This window comes from Leucopleurus acutus (assembly GCF_964270905.1).
Source record: "Leucopleurus acutus genome assembly, chromosome: 6".
Classification (NCBI taxonomy): Eukaryota; Metazoa; Chordata; class Mammalia; order Artiodactyla; family Delphinidae; genus Leucopleurus; species Leucopleurus acutus.
The window spans coordinates 46,250,693-46,273,619 of record NC_139149.1 but is presented as its reverse complement, the minus strand read 5'-3'; the positions used below and the strand labels follow the sequence as shown (position 1 = coordinate 46,273,619).

Below are 22,927 nucleotides of genomic sequence, written 5' to 3'. Positions count from 1 at the left end.
CCAAAGATGATATACAGATTGCCAAGAAGCACATGAAAAGCTGCTCAACATCACTAATTATTAGAGAAATGCAAATCAAAACTACAATGAGGTATCACCTCACACCAGTCAGAATGGCCATCATCAAAATATCTACAGACAATAAATGCTGGAGAGGGTGTGGAGAAAAGGGAACCCTCTTGCACTGTTGGTAGGAATGTAAATTGATACAGCCACTATGGAGAACAATATGGAGGTTCCTTAAAAAACTAAATATAGAGCTACCATATGACCCAGCAATCCCATTACTGGGCATATATACCCTGAGAAAACCATGATTCAAAAGGAGTCATGTACCAAAATGTTCATTGCAGCACTATTTACAATAGCCAGGACATGGAAGCAACCTAAGTGTCCATTGACAGAAGAATGGATAAAGAAGATGTGGCACATACATACAAGGGAATATTACTTAGCCATAAAAAGAAACGAAATTGAGTTATTTGCAGTGAGTTGGATAGACCTAGAGTCTGTCATACAGAGTGAAGAAGTAAGTCAGAAAGAGAAAAACAAATACCGTATGCTAACACATATATATGGACGCTAAAGAGAAAAAAAATGGTTCTGAAGAACCTAGGGGGCAGGACAGGAATAAAGACACAGAAGTAGAAAATGGACTTGAGGACACGGGGAGGGGGAAGGGTAAGCTGGGACGAAGTGAGAGGGTGGCATGGACCTATATACACCACCAAATGTAAAATAGATAGCTAGTGGGAAGCAGTCACATAGCACAGGGAGATCAGCTCGGTGTTTTGTGACCACCTAAAGGGGTGGGATAGGGAGGGTGGGAGGGAGACACAAGAGGGAGGAGATATGGGGATATATGTATATGTATAGCTGATTCGCTTTGTTATAAAGCAGAAACTAACACACCATTGTAAAGCAATTATACTCCAATAAAGATGTTAAAAAAAGAACACCTAGCAATCATTTTAATCATTAAGATTTTTTTTAACGTTCTCAGCAAGGCATATTGCAAATGAACTGCCAAAGACAGCTGTGCAGCTCACCTTTTAGGACACTTCCTAAATAAATACATGCAGAGGCCCAGTTTCCGTACTGTAAAATGGGAACACGTCACGGCAGGGTTAAAAATTTATCTTTGGTACTGCAAGTGTGAGGAAACCGAAATGCTGGGCTTTAGAGCCATTTGGAAGAGGGCTCTACAGTATATTATTTAGTACAATATTAGAGTCATTAATTAAATAGGACCTCATGCCACTGTCTACTCCTTCTTCACAGGGTGAGGCCAACATGGCAAGAACTTTGGACAACTGAAAAAGTAAATCAAAGTATGCTTTTCTTTACCCTTTGAGATCATATCTGGACTAGGAAAAATAAAGTCTTACAGATCACCTTACCAACTCTGACATAGGATCTACATCAAACAATACGAAAGATAACCAGTTTTCAAATCCCCCATCTTGCTGACTAAACTTACTCCCATGTAAGAAGAACCTGAATCCAAAGGAAGTTTCCTGGCTGGAAGCAGTGATCGCACTTATAATTTTCCTTCAGCAAATCAGAAATGGCTGATGGGAAAGAGGGCTGGGGTCTGAGAGCTATTTTCTGTATCTTTAGATTCTGGTTCTGAGACTGATGGTGGGGACTGACAGGCACAAGGGGGATCTCTCAAGTGACACAATAAAAACCTGTGCTCCCTTCACTAACACTGTTTTCTAATGGGCTCTTGCCAGTGTGTAAACCTGGTGGTCACGGAGCAGAGTTCTTCTTAAGGTCCACCGAAAAGCACACTGAAACGTGTGAAGAAGGCAGATATGAGAAAGGGTGAATGCCAAGTAGGTGACCTAATGGTAAAGCATCCTTTCCTGAGGAACTTAAATCACACTGGGCTTAAGTTTCATTATTTATTCAATGAACACTTAGCAGGGTGCCTGCCTGCTGAGCCCCAGGCACTGTGCCAGGGCTGCGGTGAGCTTTAGCTCCTCATAGGAGGCTAATACAGGCAGAGAGGAACAGTTATGAGAGTTCGGATGAAGAGAGATGACTTTCCTGGAGAACTGTGGGAAAGGCTGTACGAACGGGTTAGCACTTAGCTGGGGGCATCAAGAATACATGAGAATCCAACATGAGACGGGAGAAGGGCAATCAAAGTGGATCAATTATCATTCCAACCAGAGTTCACTGAATAAAGAAACCCCCCTTACTCATAACCGTTAAGATTCCGTAATAGATTCCTGTCTTGCTGCCTGGCCTCTCTTCTTTCTGACCTACACCCTACACTATCAGGACAACTGCTTCTAACTAGAGCAGTGTGTTTCAACCTGTCTCCTTTACAGACCTAATGAAGGTGACACTCATCATCACCTGGTTCCCGGTTCTCCACAGTCTAATGCCAGCTTTACTCTTCCAACCTCATAAGCCACTAGGTCCTTTTAGTACACATCCTGGAAACTACCAAGCCTCTTGGAACTCCAGTACAGCAATGCGAGATCATACACACTTCTGCGCATACTTTCCCTCTTTCTCTGGTCAGCCCGGTTTCCATTTCTGCAGGACCCAATCACTCACCCGACATTGTCTGACTGAGCCCCACTGCTATGCCAGGCGCCAAGCTGGGCACTGAGATCCAGACACAAAGCCCCAAATCACTGACAATAAGTATTACTCACAATATGTATTTTACTAACAGATTTTTAACGAACCTATGGAATTAGCTAATTCAAACTATATAACCCTAAAATTATTTAATATTTTAAAACATTTACTACAGAAAATAATCTAACAGCCATGCATATATCAATAACCCCCTTGTTTAACAGATATCAATATTCATATTTTTTGTTATGTTTGTTCCAGATGGCAGTCTTAAATAAAACATTACAGATTTGGCTAAAGCCAAATTCCTGATAGCTTCCTCCTCCCCTTCGTCCCTAGAGGTACCCCTATCTTAAAGTGGTGTCATCCTGAAATATTTTTTATACTTCTACTAGAGATGCACTGATTCGTAAAGTCAAACACTATTTAAATTCAGTATTATGTATATTTTAAAATATTCATAAAGATAACCTATACCTATTCTTTTGCAACTTGTAGTTTTCACTCGAAAGTCTGTTCTGCAAAGATGTCCATGTTGATACATGTAGTTGTTTCGTTTTAATGGCTCTTGAGTTTACTTATCCACAGTTTATTTCCCATTTCTATCCTGATTCAAATTTTTTACTTTTGCAAATAATATTACACTAAGCATCTTTGTACCTGTCTTCCTGTGCATCCCTGTCAGACTTTCTCCAATGATATCAGGTTCTTTAAAGTTTCAAATCCTGCTCTCCTGCTTGCTGATTCTTACTCATCCTTGAGATTTTTTGACTTGAGTTTTTTATTATCTGATTGTGAGCGCGTCTTTGGTGATGTCAGTTTCTCAGCTGGGTATTCCTGAACAATGCATACAGTTACATTTGGGCTCCAGACCCACATACCGTGTAAGCCTGGGGTGGTCCAAGGGTGCAGCTTTTGAGGGTCATGGCTTAATACAGTGTTCCCAAGTTCAAGTCTACCACCGTGAGCACATAAGGCCTCACTCTTTGGTCCCTGCAGGGGTATTAAACCTAAGACTCCAGTGCTTTGTTGGGGGCTTGACAGTGCCCAGGCCTCCTGCACTCAATGCAGCTCAAATGCTTGTGGCTCTGGCTTTTTTCTTTTTTTGAAGATGTTGGGGGTAGGAGTTTATTTATTTATTTTTGCTGTATTGGGTCTTCGTTTCTGTGCGAGGGCATTCTCTAGTTGTGGCAAGCCGGCGCCACTCCAGACGCACAGGCTCAGCAGTTGTGCCTCACGGGCCCAGTCGCTCCGCGGCATGTGGGATCCTCCCAGACCAGGGCTCGAACCCGTGTCCCCTGCATTAGCAGGCAGATTCTCAACCACTGCGCCACCAGGGAAGCCCGTGGCTCTGGCTTTTGGTTCTCTATTTCCTGTACCTGGGGATTTTCCTTTCTCCTTTGCCATTTCCTCTAGGTATTATTGACTTGTATTATTGACATATCAAGTATCTCTAGGAGTTTACCGAGAAAAGTTCTATGTTCGTTTAATTGGCAAAACTGTCAGAATAAACGCTTTAACTGAATTCTTTAAATACTGATTTAATTTTTCTAATAGTGTAAAATTATATTTGAAAAAATCTGGAAATATATAACACTACGTTATTTAGCTTGTGAACTGTTCTTTTCGGTGCTAAACATACAGATATCCTTTAAAAAAACTGGGCAAAATTAAAACAAATTTTTGTTTTGACAATTTTACCTTTCTTGATAAATTATCTAATTGAGGAGTACAAAGCTAGAGTTAGAAATTTTTGATTTGTAATTTTACACCTTGCTTATAATTTCTCTTCCTATGAAAAACTGCCTGGATGTCTTAAAAATGATCACATAATTTGATATCTGTGTTTTGAAAGTTTTCTTAATCTTACTTGCATGCTTTATGCCTTACTAAACATACTAACGTGCATAACTGTTAAGGGTCAAAGATTTAAAAATTCATGACAATACAATTTTATCTGCCTAATAATTTTAAATTCATAGCAATCAGCTGGGAAAGACAAACTACAGACAGCATTGTATTCACCAGGAAGGATTTTTTGGCTATGAATAACAGAAGATAATGAGAAATACAACAATTACGATGTTAGAAACAACTGAAAGACAAGTTACTATGGGCATACACCTACTTAGAATTAAACAAACTAAGCTTAAAAATGCAAGCAACAGAAGTATTTTATGGTAGGCTTTATTGGAATATGTAAATACTAAGAAAGAAACCCACAGATTGCATAAGTAGTGATTTCACCATTTGGAGTTGTGGCCGTAATTTTTATTCTAATGATATTTTAAATAGCATAAGAGGCTACTTAAATATAAAATACTTGTGATTAAATGTGTTTTTTTCCAGTAATATAGTGGTTTTGCATTTACTATATATTTTTTAAAATTAATTTTTATTGGTGTATAGTTGCTTTACAATGTTGTGTTAGTTTCTACCGTACAGCAAAATGAATCAGCTATACATATACATGTATCCCCTCTTTTTTGGATTTCCTTCCCATTTAGGTCACCACAGTGCACTAAGTAGAGTTCCCTGTGCTATACAGTAGGTTCTCAGTAGTTATCTATTTTATACATAGTATCAGTAGTGTATATATGTCAATCCCAATCTCCCAATTCGTCCCACCCTCCTTCCCCCCTTGGTATCCGTACATTTGTTCTCTACATCTGTGTCTCTATTTCTGCTTTGCAAATAAGATCATCTATACCATTTTTCTAGATTCCACATATATGCGTTAATAATACGATATTTGTTTTTCTTTTCGACTTACTTCGCATTTACTATATTTGAATACACAATTATTTCATATAGTAATTATTTCGTATAGTAGTTTTCCAGAGTTCTAGAAAACTCCAAGTAAATTGAATGCGTTTTTCAAAGCTAGATAAATGTTATGACTTAGAAATATTTCTGAGTTAAAAAAAATCAATATCAGGTTTTCAAAGCCAATTAACTTTGCCAAATAATTAACAATTGTTGAAAACATTCATTAACTTTGTCTACATAAAAGAAATCAAATTTCTAAAGTTAGCATAGTAGCTTTTGCTAGAGAGGCATACCAGTGCTGTATAAAACCCTTCGAGCACAGGACTGAAAGATAATCAATATTACAAGAAGTTTCTCAAAATTAGAATAAATTGACATTTTTGGTATCCATTTCAGGAAGGCCAGTTAACAGTGACAACACTAAAAGCATCATTTGCTGCATCTAGGACAACTTAATAATGTGTGACTTGAAGGCGTGTAAGAAAATAGAGCCATCGGCCCTGTACCTGGTGCTCGCGATGCTTGGTGATTCTGCTCCAAGCCTACATCTTTCTAGCTGACTGGCAACAATCTGCCTTTCCACCTCCAGTTCTCGGGTTAGTCGCTGAAACTGAAGCTCCTGTGATTCAAGGAAATAGAAGGCATATAAGGCACCAGGTTTGCTTAGGCAGATACATGAATTCATGTACGTCACAGGAAACACAGGAACATGCCCGTAATGTAACACTACAGTGTGGCCTTACGAGATTAGGGTTTTGAATAGAACTGTGGGCCTCAACAACCTACTAATTTGTAGCTTTTACAAACTTAAAGGCACTAGAATATGTGTCTTCGTTTGAAACTGAAAACATGTAGACCTTTATTTGGTCTTTTTTGCTGTTGGTGGTGGTGGTTCTAAATGAGGTCTTCAAACCTTTTGCTCCAGTGATGTATTAAAGTAAGGTCTGCAAAGTCCTCACTCGATGTGCCTACATTAGAGGCACACCAACCAATATAGGCCTCAACAGCCAATTCTTCCATCCCTCATACTGTATGTTAGCACAGCATTAAAAAAAAAAAGAAGTAAATTCCTGTAATGAGAATCACTTGACCATATTTGATACAAAGCCTTTCCACTGTTAAGAAAAAAAATCATTACAACCCCACAAAAAAGTCTTTCTATATTTATCTATAATACACATTTTTTCCTATTGTCACAAATGCATTCATATGTCACTTCATGAAGGGACAAGAGAAAAAAATAATGAAAAAGTCTGAGCCATAATATAGAATTTAAAATTGTATTAAAAAGCTGGAAAGATTGTCTCAAGAAATTATATTCTACGATGCATCATGAAGGCCAGTATTCTATTCTAGGAGAAATGTTTTAACATTATTTGTACTTATCTCATTGTTATCTTGACAGGATTTTAATAAATAGAAAGCAGGCCATGCCATAAAATATCTATAAATCAAATCAAGTATACTCTAAAGGCTTTAAGCCACAAATAACATCTCCAGTAACACCTCAAACTCCCTTGTGCCATATTAACTCCTAACAAGTCTACTCAAAGCAAATGCTGAACTGTAAGTGGTTTAATTGGACACTGACTCCTGGTTCAAAATACCAGACAGATGAACCCTAAGTCTAGGAGCTAATCAGAAATAAAACTACCTTAGTTTTGTTTATAATAATAATATTACTGACAACATAATACTATTTATGACAATGTGCATTTGTCATGCAAACAAAAATACAGAACAATTTAATTGAAAAGTGTATTAACTCCCTGTGGAGTCAGGCAAATGTGCAGTTACTTGACAGCATTGGCCGTGCAAATTCTACAAACTATTCCTAGAATAATTCTTAAGAAACAGTCCGTGAACTCCTTACTGCTTCCTGATATTGAGAGTCCTTTTCTAATGAGTCCAGTTGGTGTGGGCGTATAGGGCAGTGCCTGAATGAGTAATAGTTGGCCCAATAATGCTGTACAATAGGATCATAATGGGTAAGTAGGACACTGCCTACATCTGCTTAACACTTCCTAGACCACAGGCTTTTGATAAATGTTCGGCAACAAAAGACCAGATAGATAATAATTGCACAACATTCAGTACCAGGCTAAGATCACTGATTTTAAGGACAAATAGTATTATGTTTACTTCACACTTAGTCTTTCTTCGTCCTTAAACAGCATCATAGTTTCTGTGATACGCTTCCATTCTTTCTATTATTTTACTCAATTGTCTTATTATACACATCTTTTCCTGGAAGACTGGCTGCTTGGATCAAGCTGGGCCAGGAAAGGACCATCTGTGCATCTCAAAATATTCCCCAAGCCATCACATAACTTTTGGGTTCTCAGCTCAGTGGCTACTAGGGATTGAGGGCTGGAGGGTTTTCTTCATTTTGCAATAGCCAAAAGTTACCAGGGTAGGATTGAGGCATGTTTCAAATGAGAACATTAAAAAAATTTCCATTCATAGAAAAAAAAACATTTTAGTGGGTTTTTAAAATCATATTTGTAGCTGCCTATGGCCTTTTGAGCATCCTTTCAAGGAAATGGTTGGGAAATTTCCTGCTTGAAGGCACAGGTTGGAACTTAATGACCCATAATTCCTTCCCTTAGAAGCTGAGACAGATGACTTTGGCTCTGCCGAGAAGATGCCAGACTGTGACTTGGATGCTGAAACCAAGACAGTGACATCAGAAAATATGAAGTTCGTTTTCTCTCTTTCTTTCACCTTCTTGCTGTACTCCCTGCAGTAGGACTAAGGTCAAGTTTCTAACATGGAAATGACCTCCACACAAACTATGTTTATACTTGGTGGCAGTGGCAGTGTGTACTTGATTTGGACACTGTTCCTGGGAGTTTAGTCTCAAGGTTTGTTCTCCAGTCCTGGCAACAAATGTGGGAATTCACTAATAACCATCTAATAAGCACTTTTTCCCCCTGCATAATTAGCCATGTCAGTCTCTTTTTCTTGCAACTAGAAACTCTGACTGACATACTGCTAGAAACCATTTACAGTTGTCAAGTTGCTAGAAGAGCCTCTGTACCCACGATGCAGCTACATTTTTTTAGAAGTTGGATAATTCCTTTAACACTCATATGAACTGAGTAAAGTCTACACTGTATCCCTCCTGGCTGTGGAGCCCATAATACTGAACATCACTGGCTACTTTTATCAAAACCATTTTATCCATTATTTGCCCACACTTCTCACAAGTATGACATCATTAAAGCCCCCAAAGCAGACTCTCAGGAAGCTGTAAAGCATGGAATCTATAAAGGTTATCTAATACCTGTGGATATTTGCAAGTAAAATATATATATATGCTTTTTAATAAAATTATTAATACTACTTCTACAGAATACAAATAAAACTCCCACACGTGACTGGCACCAGATGAATGAGTAGGATATAAATATTTGACAATTCTGTCTCTACTGGCTTCTTAGACTGACTGACAAGGGAGACGGTATTACATATAAAACCACATCTAATGATTTCCAAAATAACACTCATTGAGATGATTATGCAGTGATACCATCCATAAATTTAAAATTTTAATATTTTATCCTCTAAACATAGTGTGTGAATGCTGATCTTCACTGCAGCATCCCAAACTGGGCATCTAAATTACAGGAAGATCCTTTGAGAAGAGCAAGGAAATAATGTTAAAAGCATTTGCCAATGATTAGTACATGACAATTTCCTCTTAAATTCTGTCAAACAAGACCGTAATCAAGCTTAGAAAGAAAGCCAAGCCTACTAACATGCTATAAAAGTGGAGTCAGTTCACATGCGTTTGGAAGCTTTTGTTTATATTTACCTCATCTCTCTCAGTAAGTATATTGATAAATATGCTCTGAGAGTCAAGGGAACAGAAGGAAACAAAGATTCACTTGCATGATCTTGTATGGTAGACAGAAACGCATGGCCCGAGGAGGCCCAAGGAAGGACTCAATACCCCAGTGGTCAGTGCCTTCAGGGGGCCCTCAGATGCAGAGAATCTCCTTGACCAAGGAAGTTGTACCCTTCTGGGCAGACTGCATGCAGCCACTGATTGAGGTGAGAATATAAAAGCCGGATCCAGATTTGCTTCAGAGCTTTCCATGGGCTTGACTGTCTGGCATGGTATTTGGACCTCTCCCCTGCCCAAGCCTGCTTTTCCTTGCCCTCACCTCCACAAGTGCTGATCTATAATAAACATTCTGCATGCAAAACTCCACTCCAGTGAGAACCCAACCTGGGACAGTACTGTTTTTGGATTCCTTTTATATAATGATAGAAGTTTTCTCTCACTTCTAATTTTTCAATACTGTGAGATGCTTTAAATGTACTGAAAAAGTATAAACAATAATACAATGAGCTTTGGCAAAGCTGATCCAGCTCTAGCAAATCTTACTGTTTTGCTACATTTGCTTCAGGTTTTTTGAGAAATAAAATATTACAGATACAATGGAATCCCCTGGTTTCTTCTTCCTGGATCTTATTTCTCTCTCTTCTTCCCTCTCCGGAAGAAACCATTAGCTTGAATTTGGTGTTTAATATTCACATGAATATTTTATATTCTTACTACTCCATATATACAGATCCATAAATAATATATAGTATTGTTTTGCATATTCATACAATTTATATCAATGGTATAATATACTCAGTGCTCTGCAGATTGGTTTTATTATAATATGATTTTGAGATTTATCAGTATCAGTACACATAGATCTAGTTCATTTATTTCCATTGCTCAACAGTATTCTATTGTACAACTACAGCACAATATATTTATATGTTCTTATAATGATGAACCCTTGGGTTGCTTCCAATTTTGTGCAATTATAAGCATACTGCAAAATAAGCATCACTGTATAAATCATCTTGTGCACATGTGCCAGACCTCTCCAGTAGAGACATAGACGTGGAATTGTTGGGTTGAAGGCTACGCATATCTTCAAGTTTACTTGATAACGATTATCAAATTACCTTCCAAAGTAGTTGTACCAATTTACATTCCAGTCAGCAGTGTATGAGGGCTCCAGTTTCTGTACATTTTCACTGATACCGATTTGCATTTTGGGGCTTAAATTTCCATCCTTCCTTCCTTCCCTCCTTCCTCCCTCCCTCCCTCCCTCCCCTCCTTCCCTCCCTCCCTCTTTCCTTCCTTCTCTCCCTCCCTCCCTTCCTTTCTTTCTTTGTAATCTGATAGGCATGGGGTGCTACCTTGCATTTATTTTATTTTGTATTTCCTTGTTAACCAACATCTTTCCAGATGCTTATTGGCCATTTAGGCACCCTCTCTCACAGGTATCATAAACGCTCAGGGGGATACTTTCTCCCTACTACCAGCACCCAAGCTTGTCCTCTTCTGGGGGACAGGTTTCTCAACACCCTTGTACTAATGCTGTTGCTCTGTAAAGTTTTATGTTTGGGTAAGGGATATCTCATTAGACTCCCCATCTCGGGCAGCCCTCAAAGGGCACATGGCATTTGACATCTAATGGTATGCTCAAGATCACCTAGGTTTGACACATACTTTCAAGGTGGAAGCCAGGTTTACTGCTTACTTAGCTTAGGAGTCTCACTTTCATTTTGGTTTTTGTTTCTGTGAGTACTTTACTTCCTTGGCAGCTCAGCCTTGCTTTTAAAAACACAATTTAAATACTTTATTCAGTATACGTATTTAGTTTCTTTCAGTGGGGAGACCGGTTAGGGTATTGAATATGCCAGAAATGGGAGTCTCCACAGCTTTTTCATATTTTCTCTTAATTTCTCTGAGAATTTCTCAGTATTTCTTTCAATTCACTATTTCTCTGTCTGCCTCGTGAAGGGTTTATCTCATCTATTATTCACTTTTTTCCAATGACAACGTTTTCCATTTCTGAGACTTCTAGTTGGGTCTTTTTCATACCCACCTGTTCCTGCTGTTCATTTGGAGTGAAACCTCTACCTTAACTCCAGGTACCTCAGTCCTAAATGCGACCTTAAACTGGTGATTCAGTGTTTTTTTTAAACAGAAATAATACTGCATACCTAGTCATGTCTCCTGCCACTGGCTTCCAGAAGCCCAGGAGGCTTCCAGCATTAGGTCCTTCCACTCCCATCTCCTTCAATAAGCAGGAAGCGCTCCATCCCAGACCTCAGCTTCAAGGACTCTGGTGCTGGCACTAAAAACAGGGCATACTTCACCCTCTCGTGGCCTCCTAGCCCCTCTCACCTTCATTAAAGCCTCACTGATGGCCAGTAGTGACATATCTCCTGACCCTTTCCAACTGTGCCCTACGGAAGCCTTGTTCCAGTTTGCAAATTGTTTATAAACTCTTCATCTTTTACTTAGAATATTCTCCATCTCAGGGTTACTAAGAAGACTCTCCACCTACAGACTTTAATTGAAATGTAGTTCTTTCCTGAAAATACTGCTTCTTCTGACCTCTGTCTGGTGAAGACTATGCATTCTTCACACCACAGCTGAGGTGCTCCAGAGAAGGAAACTGGCCTTCCCCTGGTTCCTCACTACCTCTACTTATTAGCATGAAGTTGTATATAATATTCCTCACTGTCCTCCTGTCAGTAGAATCTGTAATCATATTCCCACTTACATTCTTTTTTTAAAAAAAGATTTATTTATTAATTTATTTTTTGGGCTGCATTGGGTCTTAGTTGCAGCATGAGGGATCTTCGTTGGGGCATGCGGGATCTTTCACTGAGGCACGGTCTCTTTGTTGCAGTGCTCGGACATCTCTCTAGTTGTGGTGTGCGGGTTTTCTCTTCTCTAGTTGTGGCACATGGCTCCAGGGCATGTGGGTTCTGTAGTTGTGGCACACAGGCTCCAGAGCGCGTGGGCTCTGTAGTTTGCGGCACGTGGGCTCTCTAGTTGAGGTGTGTGAGCTCAGTAGTTGTGGCACGTGGGCTTAGCTGCCCTGTGGCATGTGGGATCTTAGTTTACTGACCAGGGATCAAACTCGCGTCCCCTGCATTGGAAGGTGGATTCTTTACCACTGGACCGCCAAGGAAGTCTCGTCCACTTACATTCTTACATTAGTACGCTGTGTTCCCTCTTGCCTTAGATGCTAGAAACAATTCTTCTTCCAAACTTGTGCAAAAGCTCATTGGGGGTCATGCCATACAACTACAGTTGCCCACTTGTATCACTAGCATCTATTTACTTCAGGTTGTTCTAACTGATTCACTAATTCAGGAGTGGCTACAATAGTTACCACCACTATGACGATGACAATTAAGAAACAGCAGTAGGCATTCCTATCAGGCCATTAGCGATGACACTCTCAACTTCCTGTCCCACATTTATGTTAGTCCTCAGTCCTCTTCCAGGCTTGGTAGAGGAGTGTCCCCTTCCTGTCTAAGGCCAGACTCTCCATGCCCTCTTGCCTCTTCCAGGATCTTGCTTCTCTTTCCCAAATCGTCAGTGTTTCCTCTCAGTTTAATGCTTAAATCTTCTCATCAGAAAACATCTTCTTGACCTCAGAACTCCTCAATCTCTGTTTCCTTCCCATTTGACCTATACTACCTTTTAGTAAATATTTCTCTTTAAATTGACTCCTTTTTAAGACAAGACAGTATCATTCTAGCATTAAACCACTGAAATCCTGGTTTCTAATGCTTCTATATAATTTTCCTAATATAAATTAAAATATGTAATTTTTAAAGATGTTCATCTGTGTATTAAAAACCCATTCACATCACAGTACATGCACAACACACCAGGGGTCAACATACCTTTCCATGTCTATACATCTCAGCAGGAAAGTACTGAGTACTGGTTAGACTGAAAGAAGTAAACTGACAAGGTCATTATTTGATACAATCAGTGCTTACGTAAGAAATAATTTTTATTTCAATCACTGTTGCTTAAAAATCTTCCAATAATAATAATTTACCTTTCTAATTTAGTATGGTAAAAGAGTTTTATATCACTAAAAGATCAATCATCACTGAATAATAATGTTAGATCTTTAAGGTGCAGAGAATTTCACAGTATATGTCCTATATCAGGATATACTATAGCATTTTTTTCTCTTTTGCATGTTAAAAACATGAGTAAATTATGGTCATGATCATATATTTGATGCTCTTGAGTCAGGCCTAGAGAACTACTTTAAAAATGAATATCTAAGAGCTAGTAAGAAATCCTCAAAGCATCCCAGATTCCATTCCCAAATCTAGGCTGATACCAAAACCAAAGCAGTCATATTTTGAAAGGGTCCCTGAACTCTCAATCTTAATAACCATCCACTAGTGCAGAGGTGATCAGATGTCCTGACCTTCTATCACAGTTTACATAATAATTGACAAGTCTTTATTAAGTCTACTTGGTAGTCACTAAAAACCATATATAATTAATTATAAAAATGCTAAGTATATGATGTTTAACCCCTCTGTACTGACCAGGTCCTTTTGTTAAGAAGAAACATTGCCTTTCTCAATCAAACTGTGTTCTCAGATACCAGTGTCCCACTCTCCCATAGGGGTTTAAACCTTCAAGCAGGTTTGAAAACTGCTGCCCAGAAGATTCCAAAGCTCGGAGGTTCACAGTGACACTAGCATATTAAAAGTTTTCAGACGTCCACCAGTAGGATATCAGCTTACCTTTCTATAACCTGGCCATTCTTTGATTTACTGAAACTAACCACACCTTTTCTTTTTCAAGTAATAACTATTAACATCTCAAGAAACAATATTGTCTTGCAGAACACAACTTAGTCAACAGTAAAAATTCAGCTCAGGGAATTCCCCTGGTGGCCCAGTGGTTAGGACTCTGAGCTCTCACTGCTGAGGGCGTGGGTTCAATCCCCTGTTGGGGAACTAAGATCCCACAAGCCAAAATAAATAAATAAATAAAATAAGAATTCAGCTCCTTTTTATTGTACTTTGGGATGGTTGAACTAAGGGGTACTATCCTGTATTCTACATTAAAAATATACCTTACATGTTGGAAAACAAAATTTTAATTACTTTGTCAAGGCTGAGTATTTACAAAGGGCTGGTCACCACAAAGGGTTAACCTTCAAATGGAAACTCCTGACCTCACACCACTCTGAAGACAGGAAGGGAATGATTGTTAGGATGCTACTGCTGGATTAGTTGCTCTAATCTATGCCCACAGTTTTTTACATTTAGATCTTCTTTAAGATAACAGAAAAACATGAGACACAACCACCAATCTGATTTTTTGTTATACTAGTTGACATTCAAATAGGAGATGATCAACATTCAGATCTTTATTGTTTTATCCTACTATCAAACCACACAGGATTATACCAGGTTTTAGCTTTGATATCTATCCTTCAGTTTTAATGAAGCAGAGAGAATGGCAAAGCTTACCAGATGCTCTAAATCTATATTCTAAACCTCAGGCTCTTATCTGTAACTGTCACCAAAGCTCCTTTATTAGGAAATCAAAATGAAGAGAGGTTTACATTAAAACACACTAATGAAAGCTCTGCTTAGAGCCACATACAGAGAAGGCTGAGGCAAACGGGTAAAAGCTCAAGCCTTTCCTACAGCATCACCGATGGCTTTATGAAGACTGGTCTACCCACCAGTAGCTCACTGGCTCTTTAATCTCTTACCTGGCAATCTCTGACCATTGCATGGGCCTGTGTACACCGGTGATGTCCAAATCCACTATCTCTAATCAGATTCAAACAGATGTTTTCAATGGTAGTGAACTAAGCATTTTGATGGTAGTGAATTAAGCATCCCTACTTGAAGGATGAGCCATGGCTCACATCTAGCCATACCACCCCCTGCCTCCTGTGTTTTCTATTTCTCCACTGCAGTGGTCCTCGAAGTACGGGCCCTGAACCAGCAGCATCAGTATCACCTGGAAACTTCTTTGAACCAGAAGGGGTCAGGTCCAGCCACTGGTACTTGAACAGGACCTCCAGGAGATTCTCATGCATACAAAAGTTCCAGAATCACTAACCAAATGGAACCACCATTCCCCTTTTACTCAGACTCAAAATGCAAGTGTTTTCATCTTTGCATCATTTTCCCCTTTCTCTTATTCCCCATTTCTCACACGTTAAATGGTTTCCCAAATCCCGTCACTCAACCTCTCTACCACTATTGAATCCATTCCCTTCCTTGCCATTCCGACCACTACTACCCTAATTCGGACTCACATTAACTTTAGACTATTGTAATAACCCTGCACTAAGTCTTCTCCCCACCGTGGTGGCGAGGGGCCTTCACTCTGCTTTTCACATTTCTCCCAGATAAATCTGTTGAGTAGTAGTAACTACTCATCAATAATCTCTATCCTTTCCTGAGTGTTTCCTGAACTCCAGGCTCTCTGCTAAGCTTTAACATGCATTACGTCGTTAACTTCTTAGTCAGACTGCAAGGTAGTGAAGGTTACCCTCATTCACAGAGGGCTGACTTGACTGAAGTCATTCAAAACCAAGATTTGAATCACATCAGTCTGACTCCTAACCCCATGGTGTTAACCACTGCACATCATGCCCTTCACACCCAACCTGTAGTATGGTTACCACAGCCTTATTTTAAGACCCTCGGCAGTCTGCCCCAAATACCTTTTTTTCAGTCTCCTGCCACTCCCCTTCATGCACCTGGACAGAACTATTCATAATTTCCTATACTTACCACTCAGAGCTTTTTCTCACCTTGCTCCATCCACCTGAAATATCACCCTCCCGCGTGCCTAGAGTCCGTTATCCAGCCCTTGGGTAAAGCACTTAGCCATTACATGTGTTCCATTTACTAAACTGAATTCTCCTTAAGGAACAGTGAAATCTATATTTCATCCATCTAGCTTCTTACAAGACCAAGACAAGAAAATCCTGCTAATTCATTCTGGGTGGATTTTACACAGTACACTTTATTTCGTATGTTATAATCGATCACATAAATTTTTAAACTGATTGATTCCTAAGTATTTTTATATAATGACAGGCATAATATATTATGGTTGGCCCTTTATGAGGTCTTAAAGCATTTCAAATGTAATAATAATCACATGCTTACAACGCAGGTAACGGAAATTAGAAAAATCAGTGGTAAAAAAGGATTTGCTACCTTTAAAGTCACAGAGCGATATGAAGGCAGAGCTGTAACTAGAACCTGTGTTTCCCTAAATTTTGTTGACTGCTTTCAATAAATCAGCTCTGCCCGTGCTCCGCAACAAGAGAAGCCACCGCAATGAGAAGCCCGCGCACTGCAATGAAGAGTAGCCCCCGCTCGCCACAACCAGAGAAAGCCTGCACGCAGCAACGAAGACCCAACACAACCAAAAATAAATAAACAAATAAATAAATTAAAAAAATAAATCAGCTCTATCAGGGATTTCATATTATTCATGGTGACATGGGCAAATAGGTTCTTTTTTTAAAAAAAATAACATGCATAATTTCAGTGGCACAGTAGCTTAATGCTGTTACTATGACTTACTCCATGCCACTGCTTCCCCACCCCTCACTTGCTTATACCTGTTTCCATCTGCCAAATTCCCTGATCTCTCAGGCGTCATACCCTGCCTCTCAGAAAATCAGGAGTTTCCCAGCCTTGGCATGACATTTTTGAAAACCTGTCCACCAGTCCAAAGACACTTTAAATTATTAAACTAGAAATGCCTTCTTTTATTTCCATTTACCTTCTCTCCTAAAAGTAGAATGTGTGTGTATGAATATATGTGTGCATAAATATAAGTGCTAGATAAGCCTTCTGTTAGTTGAGGTTTTACTAATTTATGCTTACTAGTAGTCAAACAAATATTCAGTAAAAGAGCTACAACATGAAAAATGGATGCCTGGTGTCGGTGTCAGTGTCAGTTGTCAGCGACAACTCCTGCTGTCATTTTCCAACAAGGTAGGTTTTTGGTAGAATTAACATCAAAAACACAAGGAGATTTCCCTTAAAATGTAATGTCTTGAATAACTGATTAGACTTTTTTTTTTTTTTGCGGTACGCGGGCCTCTCACTGTTGTGGCCGCTCCCGTTGCGGAGCACAGGCTCCGGACGCGCAGGCTCAGCGGCCATGGCTCACGGGCCCAGCCGCTCCGCGGCATGTGGGATCTTCCCGGACCGGGGCACGAACCCGTGTCCCCTGAATCGGCAGGCGGACTCTCAACCACTGCGCCACCAGGGAAGCCCGATTAGACATTAAAAAAAAATTCACTAAGAAATTATGAAAAATAATAATGACTTAACATTAATAATTTATCTGGTTTTCTAGTACCTAAATATTTCAAAATTAGTAAGACTAGCGATGCATATCACCTAATGTTAGATGTTTATTTGAGAGCTAATTGACTGTGCAGATGATAATAATGCATATAAATCATTATTTGCTGAAATGGAAAAGTGAGAGGAATAAATGACCAACCTCCCACTTCCTCTCTGTGGACTAGTTGTTGCAAACACAACAAAGAATATGAAAAGGATAAGAGAAACAAAAACAACGCAAAATTGAATCTTCCTTTCTTCAGTAGGTCTAATAAATAGCGCTAGGGAATAAGAGGCTAATTTTCAAAATGATTAATTTAAGGTTTGGTTAGTAACTTAATGAAGTGTAATGGGGAAAGAAAACAAATACTGTCTAGTGCAGGTAGCGCTTGTCTTACGATTATACTTTTTAAATTACTAGGCTTACTTCTACAGCTGTTCTTTCTGCTTCGCAGATATTTTAAGACTAAAGTGTGGGGAAGCGCGGAGGTAACTAGAATAAGAATATACATTTATGAGCTGTGCCCTAGTCAGTTAAATGGTTCCCTGAGAAGTCTTGTTACCCAGCCCAAGAGGTATAAGTGGTATTCAATTGTTTTTCCTTTTTAACTTTTCGATTTTTACATTTTACCTGTATGGCTTCACTAACATCATTTGTTTCTAAACCTCCAGAAATTGTCCTGGGGTTCTTGAGAAATAAGGTTAAGAAAAATCAATGTATTATTGATAACCACAGGACATCTCTAACCTACAGGAAACATTAAAGCCTTAGGACAGAACTGGGGCACGTCAATGTGTCTGCATCTAGACTCATGACCATCCTTATTTTCAGGTCCACAAGTGTTTCTATACTCAGTGTCCTCTGTTTTTCTCTGACTCTCCTGCTTTCTCCTCTAACATCCAGCTCTTCTACAGGTGAGCTAAAAAGAAAAGCAATTAAAATTTGTTTTAATTTTAAAATTTGTTGTTCCCAATAGCTGTATTTTCCTTACTTAGCTAAAAAAGTGGACAAGTTACGGTGCTTTGTGACCACCTAGAGGGGTGGGATAGGGAGGGTGGGAGGGAGGGAGGGAGGGAGACGCAAGAGGGAAGAGATATGGGAACATATGTATATGTATAACTGATTCACTTTGTTATAAAGCAGAAACTAACACACCATTGTAAAGCAATTATACTCCAATAAAGATGTTAAAAAAAAAAGTGGACAAATAAGGTTACTTTTTTACTTGTGTTAGGTCTGTATGGCTCTCAGTAGAAACAAAAGAAAAAGAAAAAAGTTCTTAGAAAAAGGTGCCAGACTTCATTACATTATTTTTATTGTTCACACTAATTTACTTGCCTGAAAGAATCTTTAAATTACCATATTTAGAATTCTTTTTCTCTTGCACATGATATATACTCACGAAGTGACACATCTGCTTATGTTTAGAGCAGACATAACTTGATATTAAATGTCTTACTTTCTTATTTTTTGTTAAGTCCTAACACTAGTGGTAATACTAGGTACCACCGAATGAAGGCCAACTGTGGGTCAGGCACTCTACATATTTTTTTCTCTAATCCTTACAAAAGTGCCGGCCACTATTGAGTTGAGCAATCATAGCCTGGGAGAGGCAAAATAAATGACTTGCTCAAGGTCACATAATTAGGAAGTGGAGCGCTGGAAATGGAACTCTAAATTCTTGCTCTTTCCGTTACAGGAAGCTGAAAAAAATAAGGTTGTCTCATTTTCTATTCCTGAAGGTTATATTTAGAACTGTATTGACTTTATTGCTTTAAAACATTTTTTCCCAAGTCAAATAAAGCCCTGGAATGTAATAAGAATAAAGAGCCAGATGCTAGTATATATGGGAACTTAGTAATTACGACAAAGGTAGAATTTCATTCAATGGGAAAAGAACTGCTGGTATAATTAGGGAAAACAAAGGGAAACACAAAGGGAAAACAAAGGGAAAACACACACACACACACACACGTTCTATAACAAATGTAGGGGAAAAAACCCACTATATAAAAAGATGACCTAAGAGAATATTTTTTTCAGTATCTTTTTTTAAAAAAACTGAAGTATAGTTGATTTACAATGTTGTGATAATTTCTGTTGTACAGCGAAGTGATTCAGTTATACATATATATGTATTCTTTTTAAAAATATTCTTTTCCATTATGGTTTATCAGAGGATATTGAATATAGTTCTCCATGCTATACAGTAGGACCTTCTTGTTTATCCATCCTAAATGTAATAGTTTGCATCTACTAACCCCAAACTCCCAATCCATCCTCTCCCTTGGAAACCACAAGTCAGTTCTCTATGTCCGTGAGTCTGTTTCATAGATAGGTTCATTTATGTCATATTTTAGATTCCACATATAAGTGATATCATATGGTATTTGTCTTTCTCTTTCTGACTTACTTCACTTAGTACGATAATCTCTAGTTGCACGCATGTTGCTGCAAATGGCATTATTTCATTCTTATTTACAGCTGAGCAGTATTCCATTGTATATATGTACCACATCTTCTTTGTCCGTTCATCTGTTGATGGACATTTAGGTTGTTTCCATGTCTTGGCTATTGTGAACAGTGCTGCTATGAACATAGGGGTGCATGTATCTTTTTGAATTAGAGTTTTGTCTGGATATATGCCCAGGAGTGGGATTGCTTGCTGGATCATATGGTAATTCTATTTTTAGTTTTCTGAGGAACCTCCATACAGTTTTCCATAATGGCTGTACCAACTTACATTCCCACCAACAGTGTAGAAGGGTTAGGAGAATATTTTTATAAACTTGGGATGATAGAGACCTCCTTAAAGAAGACAAGAAACTGCCAAATCATAAGGGATAAAATAAGCATATTTAACTTCATAAAAATAAAACTTCATACTCCAAAAGCTCATGCAAAGTCAAATGCCCAAAAAAAGAGAGCAAGAGAGAAACATTTTTAACACCTAACATATAACACACATTTAAAATCTCATATAAACAAATTTACACATAGTAAAAATAGGAAGAGTATCAACAAGCAATCCATCTAAGATGAAATGTAAATGCTAATTAAAATATCAGAAAAAATGTTCAATTTCATTCATAAGGAGAAAGAAAATCAAGTACCAAGATGCTGGTTTTCATCATATTGGCAAATATTTTCAAAGTGTCCCATCCAGGGCTGGGGAGGAACACTTGGAGAAAAGAACACAGACACATATTGTTCATGTTAGCGTGATTTGCTATTATAATCTGGTAACCTCTTTTAAAATTAAAAATATATATTCCCCATGAGCTTGCAATTCCACTTTTGGATATATACTCTGCAGAAATAAAGTCAACTGTATACATAAAATATTAATTGTAGCATTGTTAGAAACAATTTAAAAATCTATCTATATGGCAATATTTTAACAAACTATGGAATCTCCACACTACATGTAATAACTACTATATATGTGGTTGTTAAAAAGAATGAGCTGGACCTTTATCTGTTGCCTCAGAAAGACCATTACATGCAATTAAGTGAAAAAGCCAGTTGAACAGCTGAGTAAAACACAGCAAAATAATAAAATTAAAAACCTCTATATGTGTTAGTTTGAGCATGGAGAAAACTATGATAGGAATATAGCAGATCAGGAAGATTGGTTACCTCAGGAGGGTGGGAATGAAAAAGGGGTCAAGATATTATTTACATTTATCTTCTTTCATTTATTTATTTAATCTTCTTTTATTATCTTCTTTGTATTGTTTCACTTGTAGCTAGCATATGAATTCCTTAATTAAAATCTAACCCCCAAAGCTAAGAAGAGAAGAATAAAAGGGCTAAAAAAATTCTGTTTAAATAGTACCAGGACAGATCCTGCTTAGGAAACAATCTAATTCCTGGAAAATGGTATTCTGATTGAGAGGAGGATAGATGTTTTTACCTTTTTGAAGTTATTAAAGTACTCTGAAGTATTCAATAGTATTCTAATGACCCATTCAAACAATGAGCAATAGCACTTAGATTTACAAGTTCTTGGCACTGGTAAGGGCATGGAGAAAAGGTGCTATGGGGATGTATATTGGTGCAAACTCTTGTGGGGGCAATTTAATAATATCCAAAGAAAAAAAAAGTGTACCGACCTATTGATCCATCAGTTTTGTTTTTTTTTTAAATTTTATCATTCAGTGTTTTTTTTTTTTTTAATTTTTAAATTTTTGGCTGCGTTGTGTCTTTGTTGCTGTGCACGGGCTTTCTCTAGTTGTGGAGAGTGGGGGCTACTCTTCGTTGCAGTGCACGGGCTTCTCTTGTTGCACAGCATGGGCTCTAGGTGCGTGGGCTTCAGTAGTTGTGGCATGCCGGCTCAGTAGTTGTGGCTCGCCAGCTCTAGAGCACAGGCTCAGTAATTGTGGCACACGGGCTTAGCTGCTCCGCGGCATCTTCCCGGACCAGGGCTCGAACCCGTGTCCCCTGCATTGGCAGGCGGATTCTTAACCACTGGGCCACCAGGGAAGCCCTGGCCCACCAGTTCTAATGCTGAGACTTTGGATATACTTGGAAAGGTACACAAAACCAACCAATCAAATAAAACTGTAAACAAGCTAACATACATCAACGAGGGACTGGTTAAATATATTACATACTTCTCTAAGATGGGACTCCATGCAATTGCTAGAAAAGGCTGAAGTAAACACACATGTGCTGGTGTGGAATAATCTATAAGAAAGATTACCCAGGAAAATAAAGCTATGCAGTTGTTTTTCTAAAAATGACAGATGCTGGAGTAAGCAGAAAACCTTTTTTTCTTGATGTACACTCAAGAAACTTAACCAGGTAAAGTTTTAACCATTGGGAAAATGGACTGGACGTTTGTAGGGTAGTTTACTTTTTATTTCATACTTTTTAGGTGAATATTTAATTTTTTTAAACTTGGGTATTCATTTGTTACTAGTTTTTACAAATACAATAGAATAAGAATTGTTTTTTCATTTAAAACCACACTAAGAACCTAATTTTTACTACTAGTTAAAGGCTCCCATTCTGACCTATTTAAAAAGAGCATGTTTTAAGAATTAGTTTTCATAAAGGGCATGAAATACATGATAGCAGTAATAAATACTTTACATGAAAATAAATGTATAATGAACTGATTAATAATGAATTCTATGTATATATTTCTCTTATAACTCTTTAAATAAAGAATTGGTATCTTTAGAAAGGTGCTTCTCAGCTAGTTCTATAGTTTTAATGAATTTTTTTCCAAAAACTTTTAACAAATAGGTAAGGAAAGAACAACTTATGCTCAGTGTAACCATAAAAATCAAATCCACATAATCTTTCTTACAAATTCTATGTATCAACACACCTTTTGGAAATAAATTCTGGAAGAGGACCCTA

At 38.2% G+C, this 22,927-nt stretch overlaps 1 protein-coding gene across 6 annotated transcripts in view; it reads right to left on the bottom strand.

The window, feature by feature from the left end:
• Positions 1-22,927, bottom strand: part of PKP4 (plakophilin 4) — a 252,594-nt gene that overhangs the window by 109,621 nt on the left and 120,046 nt on the right. For all 6 annotated transcript variants that reach the window (XM_082841001.1, XM_082841005.1, XM_082841003.1 and 3 more), the window contains exon 3: positions 5,874-5,986. In XM_082841001.1, coding sequence (XP_082697127.1) covers positions 5,874-5,986 — 113 coding nt within the window. The remainder of the gene's footprint in view (positions 1-5,873; positions 5,987-22,927) is intronic.